This window comes from Carcharodon carcharias, chromosome 6 (assembly GCF_017639515.1).
Source record: "Carcharodon carcharias isolate sCarCar2 chromosome 6, sCarCar2.pri, whole genome shotgun sequence".
Lineage (NCBI taxonomy): Eukaryota > Metazoa > Chordata > Chondrichthyes > Lamniformes > Lamnidae > Carcharodon > Carcharodon carcharias.
In genome coordinates, this window is record NC_054472.1 from 142,697,795 (window position 1) to 142,723,990 (window position 26,196).

The 26,196-nt window shown below is 42.3% G+C and overlaps 1 protein-coding gene across 4 annotated transcripts in view; it reads left to right on the forward strand.

Moving 5' to 3' along the window:
• LOC121279373 (transmembrane protein 241-like) overlaps positions 1-26,196 on the forward strand; it is a 218,613-nt gene that overhangs the window by 48,668 nt on the left and 143,749 nt on the right. For all 4 annotated transcript variants that reach the window (XR_005943375.1, XM_041190569.1, XM_041190571.1 and 1 more), the window contains one exon: positions 20,069-20,114. Coding sequence is in view for 3 of the 4 variants with exons in the window: in XM_041190569.1 (XP_041046503.1) it covers positions 20,069-20,114 (46 nt within the window). In the remaining variant the exon portion in view is untranslated. The remainder of the gene's footprint in view (positions 1-20,068; positions 20,115-26,196) is intronic.

Below are 26,196 nucleotides of genomic sequence, written 5' to 3' on the forward strand. Positions count from 1 at the left end.
AATTAATCTGGATCACTTTGCCCCCTGATATTGCCAGTTTTGCAGTTAAATATTGCAGTATTTTTACATGTTTATTACAGTTACCATTATCCATACTGCATATAACCTCTTCTTTTGCTTTTATGATTATTTATTCTTGGGATTTGGGCAGTGTTGGTATATTGTTCACACTGTTGGTCCTGAAAAGGAAGTGATGCCTTCTGTATCAATTGTTACTTTTTTTAACAGCTGAGGGAGAAACTGTTTCCATTGACAGGAGGGCCAGCAACCAGAGGACACCGATTTAAGATAATTGGCAAAGGAATTCAGGGGAGAAAATGAGCAATTTTCTTTCAGTGTACACTCTTCCTGAAAGGGTAGTGGAACCAGGTGCAATAGTGGCTCTCAAAAGAGAATTTGATGTGTACTTGAAACAATTATGGAGAAGGAGCAGGGGACTAATTGGTTTGCTCTTTCAAAGATCTGGCATCGCCACAGTGGGCCAAATGACCACCACCTTCTGTGCTATATGAATCTCAGCGGCATGCTGGACCACTTCAGAGAGCATTAAGAACTGTGGTCAGAGATAGGGGTAGCAGTTCCCTTCCATGAAAGATATTAAAGAACCAGTTAGATTTTAATAATGATCTAGCAGCTTTGCTAATCATTTTATTTTCCCTGCTGCTAGCCCACAAAATTACCAGGTTTATTGAATTAAATTAGCCACAATGGATTTGGGTTACTAATGCTATAACCACCACAATACAGTAGTATAGATTAACTAAATCTTTGCAGGGATTACACTGTTACTGTAGCCTAGAATTTACTCTTTGCAATGTTAGATAAATGCTTAGTGTGTTTGTACAACTTTCCTTCACTTGCTATTTTAGCAGAGGCATTAATCTTTTTTAAATTAAACTAGTTAACACTATACAAACTCATTAAGTATTTTGTCCACTACATCAGAAACAGTAATTGCTAAAGTGTGTTTGTGTTCGTGAGTGTATGTAATGTTTATGTATTTGGAAGTAAATGCTGCTTCTATCTCTAAATCCTATTATGTAAATTTGCTGTAAATAGGAGTGGGTAAAACAGAATGTAAAGATGTCACATTTGCCTACTAGTATGTTTTTAAAAGCTGATTTAGGCCTGAATCAGCCTGAGGTCAGTCATAACACTTATACTTTGCCACAGACTTTGTAAGCTTTTACACTGTGCTTTGTAGTTGTCAGACGAAGCAATGCGGCGCTCTCTCTGGAGAGTACCTGGGACCTGCGTCAGCAAGGCAGCCAGTAAAATAGTATAATGCTTGCCGCAAGACACAAGGCTGAATTTTAACAATCAGGCACACTTGTGATGGGGATAAGGGGGGTGGGGAATATGGGGGAGATTAGATTGGCAGCGTGTCGGGAGCCTGATTGTTTCAGCAGTGCTTTTGCAGCTTTTTTCACTCAGCCACAGTATTTGCATCTGACTTCTGGGTTTCCTGACGAATTGGGGCAGGAGGACGTTGTGAAGACCAGCAACACTATTTCAGCTGCACTATTTAACAGGACCCTGCAAGGATCAGAATGGAAACATTGAAGTGTCAAAACCAAGCCAGCAACTTGACAGATGGATTGTCAACGTAGACAGGCTGCGCCTCAATTTTAGGATGTGTCCCTGGACATTGTGCTGAGGGCTGAAAGGGCCTGCAGGGATATTCTGTTCCTGGCAGATGGGAGGAAGAAAGCAACCTCTGAGAACAAGCAGGCATGGGTGGAAGTAGCAGAGAAGGTTAGCAGCGATGGAGAGATGGGGCCTCCTAGCTACCAAGTGACAAAATTAAATATCGAACTGCCACACACCATACAGCACTCACTCATGTTCACTTGATGTCAGCAGTCACTGAAATGTGATGATCTGCACAATGTTGACTTTGAATCCTTGTCAGTTCCAGTCTTTTGTCTCTAATCTCACACAGGTCCTACAAACATCTCTCAGGTGGTCACACACACTGAGAAAGCAGCTTCCCAGAACTTTTGTGCATCTGCCTCCAGCTTGGGTACACATAGACGTTGCCAGGGCTGCCAAGATGGAGCAGGACTTTTGGGAACAGAGACGCAAGGAGGCTGAAAACAATGCCACCAGCCAGTTGCTGGTTTTCTGACCTCATTCCCAGCACCAGCCATTTTGATGAGGTGGGTTTGGGACTATCATTGCCCCTTATGAGGCAAACAGCCAATCAGGCTCATTAAGAGCCTTATTATGGGCGGTTAAAGGAGTTGACAGGGATTTTCTAGTTGGCCCCCAGTTTCCTAATTGGAGCAGCAGTTTAATTGCTGGAGGTGGACACCCAGTGGCAGTTCAGGGATGCTAGCATTTCAGACTGTCCTAGTGGCCTTGCCTGTCTGCCTGGGCATGGATGTAGCTAAAGGCTGCCCTGTACAGGGATTCCTACCCCCTTTACCCCCCCACAGTTGTGGCTTGGCTGCTTTTTCTTTTTTATTTGATTATTTTAAAAGTTTGTAAAAGGACATCTTTGTGTTGAAATGTTCCCCAAGTTTCTTAGCCTTTACTCAGCTGAGTGTTCTTCTGAAGCTGGAAGGCCTGTGATTGGCCCTCCAACTTTGAGTGTCTACTTGCCACCCTTAATTGGGTAGGGAACTTGTCTCCATGCTGCTTAAGGGGGTGCCCCTGTCAAAATCCCAATTCATGACTGTTTCCAATGCCCAAAGTGAAAATTCAGCCCAGGCAGTTGGGTTGTCATATGGTGAGCACATAACACGCGCAGGAGGATGTGGTGACAACAGACAGCAGTGGATCCTCCACGCTTTGCTCAGCTGGACACAGTGAAGTGCAGTAGAGTGCTTTCCTGCTCTTGGCTAGCAGGGTGATGTGGGTGGGCATATTTTTTTTCTCTCATGGGATGTGGGCGTCACTGGCAATGACAGCATTTGTTGCCCTTTCCTGATTTTCCTTGAACTGAGTGGCTTACTAGGCCATTTCAGAGGGCAGTTAAGAGTTATCCACATGGCTGTGGGTCTGGAGCCACATGTCGGCCAGACCGGGTAAGGACAGGCAGATTCTCTTCCCTGAAGAATATTAGTGAATCAGACAGGTTTTTACAACAATCGGCAGTGGTTTCATGGTTACTTTTACTAAGACTAGCTTTCATTCCATTTTTAAAATTTATTTATTGATTGAATTTAAATTCCACCAGCTGCTGTAGTGGGATTGAGTCCCCAGGGCATTAGCCTGGGCCTCTGGATTACTAGTCTACCAAGCCACTATCTCCAACACCAGCCCCCACTCCCCCATGTGAGGGAAGATGAAGAAGGGTGAATGCAGTTGGAACTCTGTTCAAAGCTCTTCCACTCCTCCCCTTCCCCCACCCCCATCCCCCCTCAGCCAGAACCTTAAATGCTGCTTGCCTTCTGTCTTGATAGCCCAGTTCCTTGTGCGGGTGTACCAACCAGTCTTTGTTGGGGCCCTGCAAATCCAGCGGGCAACAGCCAAAAGCATCTGAACAATTAAGATCAGAGAAACGAGCCTCTAGCTCTTTTGAGCTGAAAGTTTTACCATGTAGGAGTAATAGAAAAAGGATTTGTAGTTGCACAAAGATATTCGTTTGAGCATACCTTTGACAATCTAACAGTATAAACCCAATGTTTGAGAGCCATCAACTTTATTTCAAGTGTCCATTTTTGTATTCTCCCTAAGTGGCTGTTGCCCTGTGAAAAGTGGTATCATAAGTTAAAAATGGATTGTTGGATGGTGAGACTGTGGGACAGCTTAATGCTGGGCACAGGATTTTACTGTGGATCAGTATTGGTGTGCCAGATAGCTGCACTGCCTTAGCTTAGCTAAAACCTGCTTGAATCATTCCACACTGGGCATCCCTGGCAGCTGAGTGAATGGTTACTGGTGGCCTTGCCACGTCAGACTCCTCCACCTCCAGTTCATCTGGTTGCTGTTGCTCTGAAGATGCAGAGCAGCCATCACCTTCCTCCTCCTGTGGCTCCCCTCTGCAGCACACTGTTGTGCAGGGCACAGCAGACCACTATCACCCTTACTGGTGCATACAGTGACCGCTCGTGTGCTTATATGGTTTTGGTTAAACCTTTCCTGGATGGCATTGGTATGGCTCCTCTCAGGGGTCATCAGTCATGCCCTTATTTCCAAGGCCCATCCACTGACTCCACTTGAGGGTGCGGATATTTGTGATATAGGATGGAGGCATTGTGGCAGCTTCCTGGGAATCTTGCACAGACATGGTGAACTTTTAATGGTTGCAGACCAACTGAACATTTTTTTTAATTCTTTCATGCGATGTGGGCATTGCTGGCAAGGCCAGCATTTGTTACCCATCCCTAATTTCCCTTGAACTGAGTGGCTTCTGATGCCATTTCAGAGGGCAGTTAAGAGTCAGCTACATTGCTGTGGGTCTGGAGCCACATGTAGGCAGACCAATTAAGGATGGCAGATTTCCTTACCTAAAGGACATTAGTGAACCAGATAGGTTTTTAGAAAATTAATAATAGTTTCATGGTCACCACTACTGAGACTTGCTTTCAGTTCCAGATTTTATTAATTGAATTTCGCTGCCGTGGCGGGTTTTGAATCTGTGTTCCCAGACCATTCGCCGGGGCCTCTGCATTTCCCATCCAGTGATATTACCACCATGTCACTGTCTTCCCATAAATATTGATGGTTCAGTTGGTGAATGCTGCAGAGTTATGAGGGCACCTTGATTGCTACGTGTTCTGTCCATGACTTCCAATACCTATGGGAATCCAGCCAGAGCAGCAAATCCATGGGCACTCTCATTCTGACTGGCATCATCAGTAGCAAAGTGGCAAACATAGCATTGGTCACCTGGAAGATGCTCCTTTGCTCAGCAGATCCATGAAAAGAGCGAAGTGAAGCAATTCGGGGCTTTGATGACCTTGGCCACCACGGGCCAAGCATGCTCGACTGGTCCACTGGGAAGGAGATCTTCCAGGAAGCCGTAAATGTCAGTAACCACCTGACAGGAAAGTCTCACCCTCCTGAAGCACTGCTGCTCGTTCATATCCAGAAAGAAACCCCTGCCCATATACCCAGGATAGTATCACGTCCAGTGAACCGGATCTCCTCTGGTCACCTGTTCTGCCCTGTGGAGTAACAGATGGTTGAGGAGCAGGCTGCTGTTGATCCTACTGCTCTTGTTCATCAGAGGTCCAAGTAGAGCTGTATAAATGGTTCCCATGCTGGTATGAAGACTGACAGCTAGGAAGAACAAATCAAAGCCAAAAAACTCCAAGGTAGCAAAAATAACCTCCAAAGTATTGGAAATTCCCTCCAAAGCAGTGAAAGCACATTCTCAGAACAAAGTATGGAAGTTTTACTGCAGCTGCACACTGTCTTGGTGAGACCACATCTGGAGTAGTGCGTACAGTTTTGATCATATTTTTAAAAATTAATTGCATTAGAAGCAGTTCAGATAAGGTTCACTTTACTCACCCCTGGAATGAAAGGCTTACCTTGTGAAGAAAGGTTGGACAGGTTGGACCTATACCCATTGGAGTTTAAAAGAATGAGAGGTGACCTAATTGAAAGATATAAGATCCTGAGGGGACATGAAAGGCTGGATACAGGGAGGATGTTTCCATTTATGGGGGAGACTAGAACCAGGGGACACAGTTGAAGAATGAAAGGTTTCTCTTTTAGGACTGAGATGGAGAGAATTTGTTTTCTTTCTCAGATCATTAGTATGTGGACTCCTTGGAGGCCGGGTCATTGGATTTATAAAAGGCTGAGTTAGATATATTAGTGATAGACAAGGGAGTTGAGGGTTATGGGGGGTGCAGACAGGAAAGCTGAGCTGAGACCACAGCAGGCCAGCCATGATCTTATCAAATGGCGGAGCAGACTTGAAGGGCTGAATGGCCTACTCCAGCTCCTAACTCCCATGAACTTCCCCCAGGGAAGACTTTGTCTTCCCCCAGGACCCCCTTCTCTAAGTCCAAACCAGGAAATGTAAGCTATTGAATTCGGTGGCAAATCACATATAGAAATAAAAGAAGAAAGGAAAGATGGGATTGAGAGAGGGAACAATAAGACACAAAAATTATTTTTAAGTTTCAACAATAATATAAATTCAGAAGAATAAGACTCCTGCCAACAAAAAAAAATTCAGTTCAATTGAGGTTGTCTGCAATAATGAAGACAATTGTGCTGTTAAAAATTCACTTATCCTTGAAAGAACAAGCCTTAGCTTTTTCTAACTCAGTAAGTACCACAAATTCATTCTCTTCCATGTATGTGAATGCTGAGTTTCTTGGCAAAGATACTGGAGTAATTAAGCTGTGGAAGAATAGGGCAACTCGGACAGTGACTTTCTAATTTCCTTATTTAACTGCATGTGTGGGACACTGGAAGTTGCTGCCTGATTTAATCTTTAATAACAGCAAGTGCTGATAGCCTCACCATTATCCTTAACACAAAATCCCAGTTTCAGTCTCTCAACAATCTTCATTGCTAATATTAATTTAGGCACTTGAGGAATCTTTGTGAGCATCTAAGCACTGCATAACTGAGAGTTGATCTTGTTTTCAATACAGAGTAAGCATGGCACAAATACGTTATTGTATGTCAGTAAAAAAAACTGCAGAAATTACGTTGTGATAAATAATGGTAGTAAGAGTTCCTACAACATCTCACCCAGAGGTGCTGAGGTAGTTCTCTGTAATTAGGAAGCACTTCACAAAGATGAGATAGTGTTTGCATTTGATGAGTGGGTGCAAGTTGTGCAAGGTGGAATGTGAGGTTGAGACATGTTTACTGAATGTCCTGGTATTTTGAAACAGCTTGATGCAGTGGTCACAGATTAAAACACTTGCACCTCCTTACATAAATCTGTGGCAGCTCATTCTTGTATGCTCATCTGTAACGTCTACTGATCCAAGCATTTTGCAGCTTGCTTTTTCCCAGAGTTCTTCCTTGAACCGGTTCCAGTTTCCCAGTTGCCCATTTGCCAGAAGTCTCATTATTTCCACAAACTCTATTAGGAAAATAAATCACATTCTGCCTGAAGATTCCAATGAAGTCTAATGGAGCGGTTATGTTCCATTAGTTAAGGATGACCTGGGACTCCCATTTGAAATTCTCTCTCTCTTAACTCATTTTTTTAATGGATTTATGCTCTTTCAAGCTGAGTTATGGGAAGTCAACCACACACTAAGCATATATGTTTCAGGGGCCTAGTCCACCTGTCGTTGTTTACTGACAAAATTGCCAGCATGTGCCCAGCCATTTCTCTTTGAGCATCACTTCTACCTCTTCAACCCCTGTACGTCTGTTAAAGGAACAATGAGGTATAGTGGCAGTTTTAATAAGATGTGAGTGGCGGATGAATGCCATCTTACACTTGACTGGAGCAAGAGAACGTTGCTGGATTGAGTGGAGGCGGTGGGGTGGGGGTGAGGCAGTGGTGGAATGAAAATGACAACTTAAGTTGGGGCAGGGGGGTCAGGTGGGAGAGGGAAACCTGAGGTTGATTTGAGATTGGAGGAGAAAAATGCCAGGATACACTAGTAGGGAAGAGTGTCAGGTTGAATTGAGAAGTTAAAGTGAGAATGCCAGTATGTCCTGGGAGAGCGGAAGGAAGAGAGAGTGTCTCTTTCAAAATGTGAATTTGGATAGTATAGTGCCTTTGAACTAAATGCAGAGGGATAGCGTGCCTCTGTGAACTGCAGTTAGTGGGTTCGCTGTATTTGTAGAGTGCTGTTGAGATATTGGCCATTATTGCAAGAGGGATGGACTATAAAAGTAGTGAAGTCTTGCTACACCGGTGCATTTGTGAGACTGCACCTAGAGTAGTATGTGCAGTCTTGGTCTCCTTATTTTAGGAGGGATATGCTTACATTGGAAGGAGTTCAGCGAAAGTTCATTGGGCTGATTCCTGGGATGAAGGAGTTATCTAATGAGGAAAGGTTGAACAGGTTGGAGTTTAGAAGAATGAGAGATGATCCGATTGAAACATAGAAGATCTTGAGGGGACTTGACAGGATGAATGCTGAGCGGATGTTTCTCCTTGTGGAGGAGTCAAGAACCAGGGGGCACAGTTTCAAAATAAGGGGTCTCCTATTTAAGATGGAGATGAGCAGTGTATGCTTCTGAGGGTCACTAATCTTTGGAATTCTCTATCCCAGAGAGCAGTGGAGGCTGGGTCATATAGGAGGAGATATTAGGTCAGAGGAACAAAGCTTGCTCAAAGTGGTAGGTTTTAAGAAGTGCCTTAAATGATTAAAGTGACTTAGAGAGGTGTAGGGAGTGATTGCGGAGCTTGGGGTGAACCAAAGGCATAGCCACCAATGATGGAGCAACTGTGATTGGGAATGTACAAGAGGTCAGAATTAGAGCAATGCAAATGTTTTGGAGGGTTGTCGGGGGTGGAGGAAATAATAGGGAGGGGCAAGGCTATGAAAGGATTTGAAAACAAGGATGAGAATTTTAAAATCAAGATGTTGTTTGAGAGGGATCCAATGAAAGTCAGCAAGTACAGGGGGGATAGGGAAATGGAGCTTGCTGTGAGTTAAGATATGCATAGCAGAGTTTTGGACGGCCTCAAGTTCATGGAGTTTACAAAGGTTTCAAGGATTATGGCGGGCAGACTGGAAAATGGAGTTAAGACCACAATCTGATCAGCCAGGACCTTATTGAATGGCAGAGCAGGTTCACAGAGCCAAATGGCTTGCACCTGGTTCTATTTATATACCAACATACGAATTAGGAGCAGGAATAAAAATGGCAAATGCTGGAAAAACTCAGCAGGTCTGACAACATCTGTGGAGAGAGGAACAGAGTTGACGTTTCGAGTCCAATATGATCCTTATTCAAAGAGGAGTCATTTAGGACTTAACGATAACTGTTTCTCTCTCCACAGATGCTGCAAGACCTGTTGAATTTGTCCAGCTTTTTTTTAATTCAGATTTCCAACATCTACAGTGTTTTCTTTTTAATTAAGAGCAGGAGTAGGCCATTTAGCCCCTCGAGCCTGCTCCGCCATTCAATAAGACCATGTCTGATTTGATTGTGGCCTCAACTCCAATTTCCTCCTTAGCCCCCGATAACCTTAGACTCCTTTGTCAGTCAAGAATCTATCTAGTTCGGTTTTAAGAATATTCAACAACCCTACCTCCACCACTCTCTCGGGAAGAGAGCTCCGCAGACTCACGACCGTCTGAGAGTAAAAAATTCTCCTCATCTCTGTCTTAATTGGGAGACCCCTTATTTTTAAACTCTTTCCTCTAGCTCTAGTCTCTCCCACAAGGTGAAATATCCTTTCAGCATCTGCTGTCAAGTCTGCTCAGGATCTTGTATATTTCAATATGTTGACAGTGCTCTCAAGCAGCACTTACACAGCAATAACCTGCTCACTGATGCTCAGTTTGGGTTCTGCCAGTGCCACTGAGCCCCTGACCTCATTACAGCCTTGATCCAAATATTGAACAAAGAGCTGAATTCGAGAGGTGATGTGAGAATGACTGCCCTTGACATCAAGGCAGCAATTGACCGAGTGTGGCCTCAAGGAATGCTAACAAAACTGAAGCTAATGAAAATCAGGGGCTAAACTCACCACTGGAGAGTTTTGACTTGGAGTCATACCTAACACAAAGTGGTTGTGGTTGTTGGAGGTCAGTCATCTCAGCCCTGGAATATTGCTGCCGGAGTTCCTCAGGGTAATGTCCTCAGCCCAACCATCTTCAGCTGCTTCTTTCCATCATAAGGTCAGAAGTGGGAATGTTTGCTGATGATCACACAATGTTTAGCACCATGCCTGACTCCTCAGATACTGAAGCAGTTTCTGTCCATTTGCAGCAAGACTTGCACTATATTCTGGCTTGAGCTGATAGGTAAAAAGTAACATTCATGCTGCGTAAGTGCCAGGCAATGACCATCTCCAACAAGAGAGAATCCAATCATCTCCCCTTGGCATTTAATGGCATTACCATCACCGAAACCCCACTATCAACATCCTGAGAGTTACCATTGATGAAAAACTGAACTAGTTCAGCCATATAAATACTGTGGAGCAGGTCAGAAGCTGAGAATTCTGCAGTGAGTAACTCACCTCTTGACTCCCCATCTACAAGGCACAAGTCAGGGAGTGTCATAGAATACTCTCCATTTGCCTGGATGAGTTCAGTTCCAAAGAGAAGTTGGACACCTTCCAGTACCCCTTTCATCACCTTCAACATTAACTCCCTTCACCACTGACACACACTGGCAGCAGTGGGTACCATCTACAAGTTGCACTGCAGCAACTCACCAAGGCTTCTTTAACAACACCTCCCAAACCCATGGCCTCTACCACCTAGAAGGGCAAGGGCAGCAGATGCTTGGGAACACCACCAGCTTCAAGCTCCCATCCAAGGCACATACCATGCTGACTTGGAACTGTCTAGTCATTCCTTCACTGTGGCTGGATCAAAATCCTGGCACTCCCTTCTTAATAGCACTGTGCATGTTCTTACAACACATGGACTGCAGTGGTTCAAGAAGGCAGCTCACCACCACCTTTTCAAGGGCAACTACAGATAGGTGATAAGTGCTGGCCTAGCCCATGATGCCCAGATCCCATGAACAAATAAATAAATTAAAAGATCGCCTCTCACTCTCTTAACTCCATTGATCACAGGCCCAACCTGTCCAACCTTGCCTCACATGATAACCCCTCATTCCAGGAATCAGACATGTGAACCTTCACTGAACTGCTTCTAATGCAATTATGTCCTATCTTAAATAAGATGACCAGAACTGTACACAGCACTCTAGATGTGGTCTCACCAATACGCTGTACAACTGGAGCAAAACATCCCTCCTTCTATGTTTCATTCCCCTTGCAATAAATGACAACATTCCATTTATCTTCCTATTCACTTGCTGTACCTGCCTACTAATTTTTCGATTCATGTATCAGGTCACCCAGATCACTCTACCTTAAAATTCTGCATCTCTTCCAATTTAAATAATATGCAACCTTTTATTCTTCCTGCCAAAGTGGACAAGTTCACATTTTCCCACATTTTTTTATTCATTTTTGGGATGTGAGCATCGCAGGCTAGGCCAGCAGTTATTGCCCTTGAGAAGGTGGTGGTGAGCTGCCTTCTTGAATCGCTGCAGTCCAAGTGGTGTAGGTACACCCACAGTGCAGTTAGGGAGGGAGTTCCAGGATTTTGACCCAGTGACAGTGAAGGAATGGCAATATATTTCCAAGTCAGGATGTTGAGTGGCTTAGAGGAGCTTCATCTGCCAAATTTTTGCCCACTCACTTCACGGTTCTACACCCTTTGCAGAATCCTTAAATCCCCTTTACAACTTTCTTTCCTTCCCTACCATCTTTGTGACATCAGTAAATTTAGTGACCATACATCAATCCTGTTATCCAGCTCATTAATATAGATTGTAAATAGTTAAGGCCCCAGCACTGATTCCCTGTGGCACTCCACCCATTACATCTTGCCAACTTGAAAATTGCCCATTTATCTTTGTTCTCCTGTTTCCTGATACATGGGAACACCACCACCTGGAAGTTACCCTCCAAGCCATTCACCGTCCTGACTTGGAAACATATTGCCACCCCTTCACTGTTGCTGGGTCAAAATCCTGGAACTCCTTCCCCTCCCCCCTCCCTCCCACAGCAGTTCAGGAAGGCAGCTCACCACCACCTTGAGGGCAATTAGGGCTGGACAATATATGATGGCCCAGCCAATGAAGCCCACATCCCATAAATGAATAAAAAGAAAACAACCCTCTACCCATACTAATATGTTACCCCTTACACCACAAGTTCTTATTTAATGTAATAGCCTTTGTGGCACCTTATCAAGTGCCTTCTAGAAATCTAAGGACGCCACATTCACAGGTTCCCTTTATCCAAGTTGCTTGTTACTTCCTCAAAGAGCTCTAATAAATTAATCAAACATGATTTCCCTTTCACATAACCATGTTGACTCTGCCTGATTGCATTGAGATTTTCTAAGTGCCCCAATATAATCTTAATAATAGATTCCAGCATTTTCCCATGATGGATGATAAGCTAAATGGTCTGCAGTTTGCTGGTTGCTGTCTCCCTAATATCTTGAACAGAGAAATTACATTCGCTATTTTCCAATCTGATGGAACCTTTCCAGAATCTCTGGAATTTTGGAAAATTAAAACCAATTCATCTACTATCTCAGCAGCCGCTTCTTTTCAGACTTTAGGTTGAAGTCCATCAGGACCTGGAGACTTGAAACAAAAACAGAAAATGTTGGAAAAACTCATCAAGACTAGCGGTATCTGTGGAGAGAGAAACAGAGTTAACATTTCTAGTCCATATGAGAAGAAGGGGACTCAAAGTTAACTCTATTTCTCTCTCCAGAGGTGCTACTAGACCTCCTGAGTTTTTCCAGCATTTTCTATTTTTGTTTCAGATTTCCAGCATCCTCAATATTTTGCTTTTATCTTAGGACCTGGAGACTTGTCAGCTTTTAGTTCCTAATAATTTCTCAGTATTCTTTCCCTGGTGGCTGTAATTGTTTTAAGTTCATCCCTCCCTTTTTCCTCTTGATGCCCACTTAGTTCTGTGATGTTATTTGTATCCTTCACAGTGCAGGTAGATGCTAAATATCTATTCAATTCATCTGCTATTTTCCATTATTAATTCCTCAGACTCTCTCTGTAAAGGGCCAACGTTCACTTTGTTATTCCTTTTTAAATACCTGTAGAAACTCTTACTTTCTGTTTTTATATTTCTAATTAGCTTTCTCTTGTGCTCTAATTTCTTCATTTTTTCAGCATCTCTTTGTTGACGTTTATAATCTGTCTAATCTTCTAACCTGCCACTAACGTTTGCAGAATTGGACACTTTTCCTTTCAATTTTATACTGTTATGACCAGTCCCAGATGAGGTCCCCAATTTGTTAAATTCCTGAACAAGATTCCCAATCAGTTACGACCGGGACAGGACCCGTTTGTTATGATCCTGGGTGAGGAGGAATGAGCTGGCTCCCCTCTTTGTTCAATTCACTCGGTCGGTCGCAACAAAGGTTAGTTTAAAATTCTTTCCCCGTGAATACCTTTTCCCAGTCCAAATGTATTTACTTTTTAGAAGGAACCAATTTAACCAGGCTTTCTTGAGTCAAAGAGTAAGTTTATTAGTTACTAAAACCTGAGGAAAAATAATGAAATTACGACACACACAGACAGACAGACAGACACACACACACACACACACCCACACACCCCCAAGAGTCCAAATAAAGGTTACAAAATACACAAATCATTCCTTGATTTTTCTGTGAGGCGTAGGTGATGGTAGTTTGTGGCCATTAAGTTGAGTGATTTCAGTAGAGTTGACTTTGGCGAATTCTCAGTCTGCTGAAGACAATTGCCCTGGGGGAGGAATCCTGGTTGTCAGAGAGAGAGAGAAATTACCTGTTTGTCTTTGCAGCAGTGACTGACTAGTGTCTCCTTTTGTTTCTGTCACTCTCACACACTGGTCTGCAGCCAGCTTTTTAACCCATTTTTCCTTGTGTATTCCCGGGAGGGAAAACAGTCATGCTTTGTGCCCGGTGTCCATTATTCTTTAATCTTAGACCATTTTACACATTGAGAAATAAATCAACAGGAGATGGATTTTTGGATGACTGCTGAGATGTGGGAATCAGTCTCCATTGTCTCCACAAATACAGGAGATTAAAAGCCCAGCTTTGTACATTTTCAGTGTCTTCCTTTCAAGTGTGTCTGTTTAAAGTAGGCTTTGACAGCTCTTCAGGTGTGACATTCCATGTTCTCTCAGTATAATCCACATAGGAATTTTCCAGAAAGTGGTCACTTTACATTGTCAACCATCTTTTGATCAGTCTTTACTTATATTCCTTTTTTAAAAAAAAGTTCAGGATGCCCATAGGTAGTTGGCAGCTGTAGTCTGCTGTCGTGACAATACTATCTTTAATTTCCTTAGTTCACATGGACAGTACGACCTTCTCCTGGAGTCTTTTTTTCTCACTGGCCTGTATCTTTGCTGAGTGTTGCAAAATATCACCTTAAATGTCTGCCACTGCATCTCCATTGACTTAACCTAATTTCCCAGTTCACTTTCGCTAGCTCTGTCTTCATACCCTCACAATTGCCCTTTTTTAAGTTCAGAACACTAGTCTTAAAACCACTCTTCTCCTTTGAACTGAATGCGAAATTCAATCATGTTATGATCACTGCTATCTAGGGGTGCCTGCACTATGAAGTCATGAATTAATCCTGTCTCATTGCACATTACCAGATCTAGAATAGCCCAGTGTCTGGTAGGCTTTAGCACATGCTGCTCTAAGATATTGTCCCAAAATCACTCTATGAACTCATCTTCCAGGCTACCTTTTCCAATCTGAATAGTTTAATCTATATGTAGATTAAAATTACCCATGATCCTCGCCGTACCTTTCTCACAAGCCCACGTTATTTCTTCCCATCTGCTCCATCCTACAGTGTAGTTACTGTTAGGGAGCTTTAAACTACTCTCCCAAGTGACTTCCTACCTTTACTATTTATCTCCACCCAAACTGATTCTATGTCTCGATTTTTAGAGCTAAGGTCATCTCCCTCTGTTGTACTAATGTCATTCTTGATTAACAGAGCAACCCCTCAACCTTTTCCTAGTTTCCTGCCTTTCCTAAACATCATGCATCCTTGAATATTCAGGTCATAGCCTTTGTCATCTCGCTGCCATGTGTCTGTAATGGCTATCAGAGCATGTATATTTATTTTTGTTTGAGCTCTCAATTTATCTGTTTTGTTCCTAATGTTATGTGCATTCAGATACAGAGCTTTTAACCATTTTTTCAATCTCTGGTCTTTATCTGCTGGTACACTCTTAAGTTTGTACACTCTGTCTCTTCCTGCCACAATGTGACTAACACGTCTTTTATTGCTACTTGCTCTCTTGCCTTGCCTTTGGCTCCTTAATTGATCACACCTTTCCACAATTGATCTGTTGCCCTATTATTTAGTTTAAATCCCTCTCTACTGCCCCAGTTACATGACTCGCCAGAACACTGGCCTCAGCATGGTACAAGCGAAGACCTCGCAAAGAGGCACAGCTCCCACTTTCCCCAGTACTAGTGCCAGTTCCCTATGAAATGAAACCAATTTCTCCTACACCAGTCTTTGAGCCACGTATTCAACTCCTTAATCTTAGTTACTCTACACCAATTTGTACGTGGCTGTGGTAATAATCCAAAGATTATTACCTTTTTGAGGTTCTACTTTTTAATTTAGCCCACAGTTGCTCATACTCCCTAAGCAGCACCTCTTTCCTAGTCCTACCTATACCGTTGGTCCCTGCGTGGACTGCGACCACTGGATCCTCCCCCTCCCATTGCAAGTTTCTCTCCAGTCCAGAGCAGGTGTCCAAACCCTGGCACCAGGCAGACAGCAAAGCTTTCTGGGATCTTGCTGTCAGCTGCAGAGAATTGTGTCCATCCTGCTGACCATTCTGTCCACTACTAGCACCACATTCCTATTTACTCCCCCTGCTTGAATGGCCTCCTGTACCATGGTGCCAGTTTGCTAATCCACCTTGCAGCCCCCACTTTCATTGATACAGGCTGCAAGTACCTCAAACCTGTTGGACAATTGCAAAGGCGGAAGTCTCCTGCACTCTACCTTCTGGGTCAGTGTATCTGCCTCATTCACAGTCACACCCTCCCATTCCAAACCAAGTCAGAAGACCCTATCCTAAGGGGTTGTGACTGCCTCTTGATACAAAGTGTCCCGGTAACTTTCTCCTTCCCTAATGTGTTGTGTTGAGCTGGAGGCTGAGCTGCAGACACTGGCCCTGAGCTAAAGCCCTTCAAGCCACATACATTGTATGTTGTAGGGCACACCGGTGTCTAGCAACTTCTGCATTCTGCAGTTGCAACACATCACCTGTTCAGCCATCTTTATTATGTGTGAATAATCACTTATGAATTCCTTATAATCTTATGTTCTCAACCTTTGGGGAGGTGATGGTGTGTTTGGCTTGTTGAAATCTAAGTGTTATTTTGTTCCCATTATAAAGCTTTTAATTGTGAAGTATAAAAACACTTAAAGTAAACCAAATATATACATTTTCATTTTTTAAAAAAATTCAGAGTAAGCGTCCCCCCCCCCCCACCCTCTCAACTTGCCTATATCATTTGTCGTTCGTGTACTTGTTACTTGCCCAGATCCTCCTTCCAGCAGGCGACGATATGTGGAAATTTCCATTTCCATTTTACTTTTAATATCCATCAGGTCAGCATAGTCTTTAATATGTTGTTCTATTTTCAGCTGCATTTCCACCAGTTCTGCCTCCAGTTTGTTGATGGTCAGCTGAATTCTGTTGTACTCCTCGCTGTAACGAACCTCAGTCTCCTTAAGAGTCGCATCAATGTTGTGACTCTAGCACCATCAATGTTGTGGCTCTAGCATTTGTATTTCTCTCAGCAGGTTAATATGGGTATTTTTTTTTGTCCCTGTTAAAGGAATGGGATGTCACAAGCCCAACCCTAATCTTGCAGAACTCTATCCATGATCATGTAACACCTGCCATCCTGTTATTTTTCTAAGCGAGACTAGCAAATCCGTGCCAACTAGAAACTGCCAGCTTACTTCACATCAAGCCTCTGCAACCGCAAGAGGAGACTTTAATTTCATTGTTCTGGGCTGGCCTTGGGCCTGGTCCCATAGGTGAAAGGCACATGTCCTCTGAAAGAACATTGTTTTTTTATTGAAGATGGAATAGCAGGTTCGTTTCTTTTTCCCCTAATTGACAGCTCTTATACTTTGAAATCCATCCTTTACCCTCAGTGACTCGGCAGCAGCTCAGAACATGTGTGGGCAGGCTGTGGGTGCATAGCTCTACAACAACAACTTTCACTTCTACAGCACCTTTAAAGTAGGAAAAGGTCCCAGACCGCTTCATGGAGGCATAAATCAGACAAAAATCAAAAGCCGTCCCGTGTATTAGGCAGCAGGAGGTACACAGAAGCCTTTTTTTTCCAGTGGGAAGCAACTAAGAAAGAAATTCTCATAGCTTGTAATAAAGACAAAAGCAACCAAAGTCTGGTTCCAATAGGGAACTCCCCTCCCCCATGTCATGTTTCATCAGCACCTTAAGGAAATCTTCAGATTTCAAACTCTAACTTAACTTATGCAATTTCTCAATGTCTAGTCTGACACTAATTTCCTTTTATTGCTTCAGCAGTAATATACAGCCCAAGTCCTGAGCTGCACAATATCCACTGATTGATAGGAATCGTTATTTAATTTGGAAAATGAAGTTTTGGGTCTTGTATCGCCTGATCATAATGTTGTATTACTTGATGCAGTCATACTGTTTACTGCTGGTTGAACTGCGTGGCGCTATCTCCCCAGTATTTCAGGTTAAATATACCACTATTGTGATGCTGAGCTAAAGAAACTGGGAAGCTTCTAGCTTTAAACCCAGCCAATGATCTCAGCTAAGATGGCTGAAGAGCTCCACAGTTGGCTTTAGCACCAAAGGTTGGCAAAAATTGCCCTTGTTGGATAGTGATCTCTGCAAAAAGATCATAAAGAAAGGCTTACATTTGTACAGCACCTTTCAGGGATGCCCCAAAGCACTTACAGGCAATGCAGTACTTGTGAAGCATAGCCATTTGTAGCACAAGAAATATGGCAGCCAATTTATGCACAACAAGATCCCTGAAGTAGCAATGTGATGACTACTAGATAGCCTGTTTTTAGTGATGTCGATTGAGGAATAAATATTGGCCAAGACACCTGAGAGAATTCCCCTGCTGTACTTTTAAATATTGCCATGGGATCTGTTGCATCCACCAGAAAAGTGTGTGTATGTGGCCATGATCAATTTATCTGTTAGCATTCACTGTCTTGAAAAGAAAAATTGTCACTTGGGTCTGCAAATCACATTTCATCAGCACCTTCAAGGGAGCCTTCAAATTCCAAACTCTTATTCAATGTACACAATTTTTCAACACCCAGTCTCTGACACTAATTCCCTTTTATTGCTTCAAGGTTAATATAAAGCCCAAGTTCTGAGCTGCACAATTTCTGTTGCTCAGTAAGAGCCATTATTCAAAAGGTGGTCTTTGTAGAGCTGTCATAAGTTAGTGCAGCAGAGAAGGGAAGAGAAAAAATTTCCATTGTCAGTTGAAAGCTCAAAGCAACTCTTGTCTAATTGCAAGCAATATCTGTCTTATTATAACCTGAAAACCTGGCTAGATTGATATATTCATTTTCTGCAGCTACTTGCTGGTGGCTCGACAATCTACCTTGATCTTTTTGGATACTGTGGATTAGTCCAGGACACTGACTAATTGAGGTGTACCCATATATTCAATAGATGTTAAACTCAAAGTGTTTCTTTAAATAGAGGGCTGCTTCTGAATATCTCATTTTTAGTTTGACAAGTGAGGACCTTGATTTAAAATAAAATCAGTAGTAAATCCAACCAACAAAGTGACTAGCCTGCACCCAATTGTTTATTAAACAGGGTCTCAAAGAAACCTGATAAATGCGCAGCCACTTTGCCAAGAAATCTGACTGGATCAGGTTTGCAATGAACTTGAAAGGAAAAAATAGGCAATTTCAAATTTTTGTATTGTAGCCTTGTTCCTTCCGCATTTCAATCCAAGCAAAATTTGGGAGGGGTGGGTGGGGGGAGGGAAATGGTGGTGTGGTAGGAAAGAAAAGAGCTTGAATAGAATTCACACCTTCCAGGCAAGTGATGAGGCTGTTGTGATCCACTGTTGTTTCCAAGTGGAGTGGGATTGAGATGATGGAGACAATCATTGACAGTTTGTAAGGATAGATTGATTAAGGAAGGTTTGATCGTAGTTCAAGATCTACTATTTAATGCCTACATCATAATACATTTTTTTCAGAAAAGTCACACCCCAACAATGTAATTCTGATGCAAAAATCACAATGGTCTAGAATTAGCACTTCTAATAATGGTGGTAACTGTCAATGTTCGCCATTATTACTCTATAAACTGACAGCAACTTCTGGCATCTGCACTATATGCCTTTATATGTGGAAATCAGGTATTTGCTGTCATTGATACCTTGTTCCTCGGCGGGGTGTGCTATTGTAATCTTCACAGATGTGATTGGTGAATTGTTGTGAACTTAACTTTTTATGCACTTTTCTCACTGTAAAAACCATTGAAAATGTTAAACCGTATTGAATGAGGTATAACTGAGTTTTTAACTGCGTACTAATTCATAACTACTACTGAACAACCTCTCTGCCTCTGACAAACTAATTTTTTAAGTGTATTGTATGATTACCTCAGCAGAACATTTTAAAATTCCATTATTTTTAAAACAATTCATCTTGATTTTACTTTTAAAATTTGTTAGATATTTTGGCTTCTAACCTAATCCAATGTGTATGTCCCAATCTGTACTTTGCTTTCTGTAAAATGATTATAATGTGAATTACAAAACCTGACGTGATCCAAAGATATTGTGTAAAGGGACAGACAGATTTATAGAGTACCCATCACATCTCTCACCTGTCTCAAAGCACTTTGCATACAATTGCTTTTTTTTTTACAGAACAATATCTAATATAGCTGAAGAGGCAAATGTTGACCAGGATCTCAGGGAAAACTTTTTTTTCCAAATTGTGCCATGGAATCTTTATCATTAACCTGAAGGACAGAAACTCTGATGCAGCACTCCTTCAGTGCTACACAGTATTTCAGCTTCGATTATCTGCTCATAAATTGTTTGCGCATGGTACATTGGAACTTTATTTGGATGTTTAACTGAAAGTTCACCTGTGAACGAAGCATACATGTTATATTTGAAATAACAATAATTATATTTTTCTTACTGTTTAATGTCAGCAGTTTACTTAAGATGTCACCATGGATGTACGAATTTTTAATTTGAATTTACTAAGCTGAGTGTACTTTTGTGCAGCTACGATTTGTAATATGATAAGGACACAGCAATTCAAAGCTTTATTTCCCAGCAAAACTTGAATTTCAATCTTTTTCAATGTGATATTTATTAGAGTGAAGTTTACTGTCAGTGTTCTCTTTGTGCTGCAGGTGGATACAAAGTATTTCAGAAATTATCAAAATCTTATTCACTAAGGTAAATTTGTTCAGACTATTGCACGTGCATGCATCTGATAAACATTTCAGCTTTATCCCCGAATACATCAACATTCAGGACCCTAGTGAATGAGGGGAATCATATTGGATAGAAAGATAACAATTGCATCCCTTCAAATCCCATTTACTCAATTGTATACTTGCATTTATGTGGCTCCTTATAATGTTAATGTCTTAAATAGTTTCAAACAATCAATTGGTTTTGAAGTGTGGTTCTTGTTTAAGTAGAAAGAATTTTGGTGGGGATTAAAAAAAGCTTCAATCACAAGTGACAAGATATTTGTGAAATGATACATACAGTTCATTTGTAGAGCTCTGGTGCATTTATTCAATTTCAGTATTGAGATCTTATTCAGTAAAATACTGCCCTCTTCAGTAAATAATATTATTTAGAGGATTGGAGACTATTAAGTTTATCATGTCCAATGTTATATCATGCAGAGATGGGAATGTTACTCCACTTATTGCCAATCCCTAATTGCTCTTGACAAGTTTATGGTGAGCTGCCTTCTTGACCCCTGCAGTCCTGTGGTGAAGGTATTCTTAAAGTTCAATTGAGTAGGTTAGGGAATTCCAGGATTTGCATCCAGTGATAATGAAGGAGCGACAATATATTTCCCAGTCAGGATGGTGTGTGACTTGGAGGGAAGGTGATGGTGGTGGTTTCCCATGCACTTGCTCCTTGACATCCTAGGAGGCATAGGTCATGGGTTTAGGAAGGTGCTGATGGAGAAGCTTTGCTGCAGTGCATCTTGTGAATGGTACACACTGCAGTCATAATGTGCCAGTGGAGGGAGTGAACATTTAAGGTGATGGATGGGTGCCAATTAAGAGGACTATTTTGTCTTGGCTGGTATTGAGCTTCTCGAGCATTGCTGGAATTGCATTCATCCAGACAGGCGGAGTGTGTTCCATTACACTTCTGGCTTGTGTCTTGTAGATTGTGGAAAGGCTTTCGGGAGTCAGGAAGTGAGTCACTCACCACAGAAATCTCAGCCTCTGACCTGCACTTCATAAGATCATAAGAAACGGTTGTTTTTCAGGGGGCATAAAAAGAGGCCTTTTTCAGTGCTGCTTTGGGTGCATAGAGTGCAAAGTGGGAGCTTGGTGAGTGAGGGGGTTTGGTAGAGGGAGGAGGAAGGTGCTTTTTTTTTTTCTACCTTTCTTTCAGCCTCTAGTTGATGGCTCTTACTTCGGTACAGGGGAAGACGCTGATTGGTGAGTAACTGGTAAGTTATTCCACTTATTTCTAATTGTAGTAAGTAATTTTTAAAGTTACGGTATGGCAGATCAGTTTGGCCCAATGGAATGTACATCCTGCGGTATGTGGGAAGTTATGAATGCACCATGTGTCCTAGACAAACATATCTGCAGAAAGTTTCACCAGCTGCAGAAGCTTGAGCTCTGGGTTTCGGAGCTCAAGCAGCAGCTGTGGTGCATCCATGAGGCTGAGAACTATGTGGTTAGCATGTTAAGGGAGGTGGTCAGGCCACAGGTTGGGAGCGTGTAGGCAGAGACTGAATGGGTGACCACCAGGCAGTCTCAGAGAACCAGGCAGGTAGTGCAGGAGTTCCTGAGTCGATCTTGGTTGCTAATCGGTTTTCCATTTTGGATACTGGTGAGGGCAATGGCTCCTCAGGGAAGTGCAGCCAGAGCCAAGTCCATGGCACCATGGGTGGCTCATCTGCACAGGAGGAGAGGAAGAAGAGTTGAAGACCAATAGTGAAAGGGGATTCGATAGATAGGGGATCAGACAGGCATTTTCACAGCAATAAATGTGACTCCAGGATGGTATGTTGTCTCCCTGATTCCCGGATCAAGGATATCACCAAGCGGCTGCAGGATAACCTTCTGGGGGAGGATGAACAGTCAGAGGTCGTGGTCTACATTGGTACCAGTGACATAAGTAAGAAGAGGGATGAGGTCCTGAAAGCAGAGTTTAGGGGGTTAGGAAAGAAATTAAAAAGCAGGACCTCAGAAGCAGTAATCCCAGGATTACTCCAAGTGCCATGTGCTAGAGAGCATAGAAATAGGAGGATTGATTGATTGAACACGTGACGGGAGAACTGGTGTAGGAGGGAAGGCATCAGTTTTCTGAGGCATTGGGACCGGTTCTGGGACAGGTGAGATCTGTACAAGATGGACAGGTTACACCTTAACAGGACAGGGACTAATATCCTCACGGAGATTTGCTAGTGTTGGTGGGGAGATTTTAAATTAGCTTGTCAGGGGATGGAAACCCAAGGGGTAGCTCAAATTGGAAGGAAGTAAAGCTGGTAACAGGAAGTAGAAAAGTAGCAAGTGACATTGGAGGACAGGTGAAACAAAGGCAAACATCAACTAAGCTTAGCATATGGAATAATGTCAAAAATACGAAGTTAAGGACACTATCTGAATGCACACAACATTTGCAACAAGGTAGATGATTTAAAGACACAAATAGAGGTAAATGGGCATGATCTAATTGCCATTTCAGAAACATGGCTACAGGGTGGCCAAGACTGGTCAGGGATATTCGACATTTAGGAAGAACGGGCAGAAGTGAAAGGAGGTGGTGTTGCACTGATAATAGGGGATGGGATCAGTATATTAGTAATGGAAGATGTCGGATTGGAAGAACAAAATGTGGAATCTGTTTGGGTGGAGCTAAGAAACAGCAAACATTAGTAGGAGTTGTTTATAGGCCACCAAACAGTAGTGGTAATGTGGGGCATGGTATTAATCAGGAGATTAGAGAAGCATGTAGCATGGATAGTAGAGTAATCATAGGTGACTTCAATCTGCATATCGACTGGGTAAATCTAATGAGCACTAATGTTGTGGAGGACGAGTTTCTAGAGTGTGTTGGGGACGGTTTTCTAGAGCAGTATGTTGAGGGACCAAGAAGAGAACAGGCTATTTTAGATCTAGTGTTATATAATGAGAAAGGGCTAATTAATAATCTTGTTGTAAAAAGAACCTTTAGGGATGAGTGAATGTCATAGGATTTTACATTATGTTTGAAAGTGAAGTAGTTCAGCCTGAAGCCAGGGTTTTAAATTTGAACAAAGGAAATTTTGAAGGCATGAAGGCTGAGGTGGATTGGGAAAATATATTAAAAGGTATAATGGTATATAGGCAATGAATAGTCTTTAAATAATTATTACATAGTTCACAGCAATTATACGTTCTTCAAGGCACAAAACCCAAAAAAGTCAGTCAACCGTGGCTAACAAAGGAAGCTGAGGATTGTATAAGATTAAAAGTAAAGGCCTATAAAGTTGCCAGAAATAGAAGTAAAACTGAGGATTGGAAACATTCCGGAATACAGCAAAGGAGGACCAAGAAACTGATATAGGGAGAATAGAATATGAATGTGAACTAGCAAAAAACATAAAAACGGATTGTAAAAGCTTCTATGGGTATGTAAAAAGGAAAACTTTTAGCTAAGACAAATGTGGGCCCATTACAGAACGAGTCAGGAGAATTCATAATGGGGAATAGAGGAATTGCGGAGAAGCTGAATGATTACTTTGGGATGTGAAGACAGATGCAAAATATCAGTTCAATTTACCTGCCATTTTCTTATTTCCCATTATTAATTCCTCATTCTCACTCTCTGGAGGTCCAATGCTTACTTTATTTGCTCTTTTTCTTTTTAAATACCTGTAGAAATTCTATCTGTTTTCTTCTACAAGCTAGCTTTCTCGTATACTCTACTTTCTACCTCCTTATTCATCTTTCAGTCATTCTTTTCTGTTCCTTATATTCTGTCCAACCTTCTTACCTGCCACATCTTTGCAAAATTATATGCTTTTTCTTTTAATTTGATGCTATCTTTAACTTCTTTAGTTAGCCACGGATGGTGTGCCCTTCCCTTAGAGTCTTTCTTTCTCACTGGAAAATATATTTTCTGAGTAGCCTGAAATATCTCCTTAAATGTCTGTCACTGCATCTCTACTGGTCTACCCCCTTAACCTGATTTCTCAGTTAACATTAGCCAGCACTGTCTTCATGCCCCTACAATTGCCCTTATTTAAGCTTGAAACACTAGTCTTAGATCCACTCCTCTCTCCCTGTAACTCTGAATTTCAGTCATATTATGGTCACTGCTACGTAGGGGCACCTTGACTATGAGATCATTAATTAATCCAGTTGCATTGTACATTACCAGACCTAGTATAGCCTACTCTCTGGTTGGTGCTAAAACATGCTGCTCCAAGAAACTGTCCTGAAAACATGATGAACTCATCATCCAGGCTACCTTTGCCAATCCGATTTGTTCTATCTATGTCTAGATTAAAATCATCTGAGCTTACCCTATCACCAAGTTCTACCTCCATCTCATCATCCATATCCTCCCCTGCCTCTGCTCATCTGCTGCTGAAACCCTCATCCATACTTTTGATAGCTCTACACTTGACTATTACAATGGTCTCCTGTCTGGCCATTCACCTTGCATCCTTTGTAAACTTGAACTCATCCTAAATTCTTGAGTCTCACCAGGTCACCTGCACCTATCACCCCTGAGCTCACTAGCCTACAATGGTTACCACTATGCGATTGCCTTGATTTTAACATTTCATCCATGTTTTAAATCCCTCCATAGCACTGCACCTCCATATCTCTGTAACCTCCTCCGGCTCCACAACCCCCTGGGATATCAGCGTCCCTCTAATTATGGCCTCTTCCGCATCTCCAATTTTAATCCCTGGCAGTGTACCCTCAGCTGCTTTGGCTCTAAGACCCTGAATTATCTCCTCCTCGGGGTCCTTCTTAAAATCAACGTCTTTTGCAAAGTTCTTGATCACGTGTCCCAATAACCCCTTATGTGGCTTGGTGTCAAATTCTTGATGACATTCCTGTGAAGCACTATATAATATTTTACGACACTTAACTGCTTATAGATTCAGGTTGTTTTTATTGTCACTCAGAATAATCCTACACTTCCCCACCCCACACCCCCTGCAATTATTTTGAAAGATGGCCGGCTTTTCAGCTCTACCATTATCCAGTGTAGATTCAAAGTTGATCATTCTCTGCAAGAACTTGCTGTTAGCAGTGACTAAGTTACCAATAAAATAGTTTGATCCTGTATCCTCTGTCCCACTCAGTTGAAGCTATCTAATATATCTAATCCAATTTCCCTGCTCTTTCACCATATTCTCTTGTATTCTTTTACAAATATTTGTCCAGTTGCATTTTAAATGATGTAGCCTTTTCCTCATTTGTGACATGTTTTGCAGTAGTCTGCTCTGTCACTTTCTCCCTTTCTGCTAGACAACCTGGCCAAATTTCCTCTAAGTCTCCCCTCTGCCTGACCCTGAACTTGTTTCCTTTTCTAGTTTCTCTCTTATCTCCTCTCATGCACTTCCAGTTCATCTTGTCCATGAGACCCATCTCCTGCTCTGTTGACACTATTCCCACTAAATAACTGACCACCCAACTTCCTTCCTGGCTCCCATGTTAGCTGATATTGTTAATGGTTCTCTCTCCTCAGGTGTTGCTCCCCTCATTCACATCTGCCTTCATCACCCCTCTCCTCATAAAAGCAAACCTTGACTCTTTTGTCCTTGCAAACTGCTGTCCTATCTCCAACCGCCTTTTCCAAAGTCCTTGAATGTGTTGTCACCTCTCAAATCCGTGCCCATCTTTCCTGGAGCTCCGTGTTTGAGTCACTTCAATCTAATTTCCACCCAGCTACAGTACTGAAACAGTTTTTATATAAGTTGCAAATGCCACTATCACAGGATGTCAAAGGCAACTATTTGTCCTTCACCCTTTTCTACCTAGCTGCAGCCTTTGCCATGGTTGTTCAGACTATCATCCTCCTACTCCTTTCTACCATTGTCCAGCTGGATGGGACTACACTCATCTGGTTCCATTCTTATTTATCTCATTGTAGCCAAAGAATCCCCAGCCATGGCTTCTCTTCCTATTCCTGCACAGTTACCCCTGGCCCCCAAAGATCTATCCCACCTTATTTCTCATCTGCCTGTTGCACCCTCAGTGACATCATTCGAAAATACAATGTCAGCTTCCACACGTATGCAAACACCAGCATCTGTCCCCACCCCTCCACT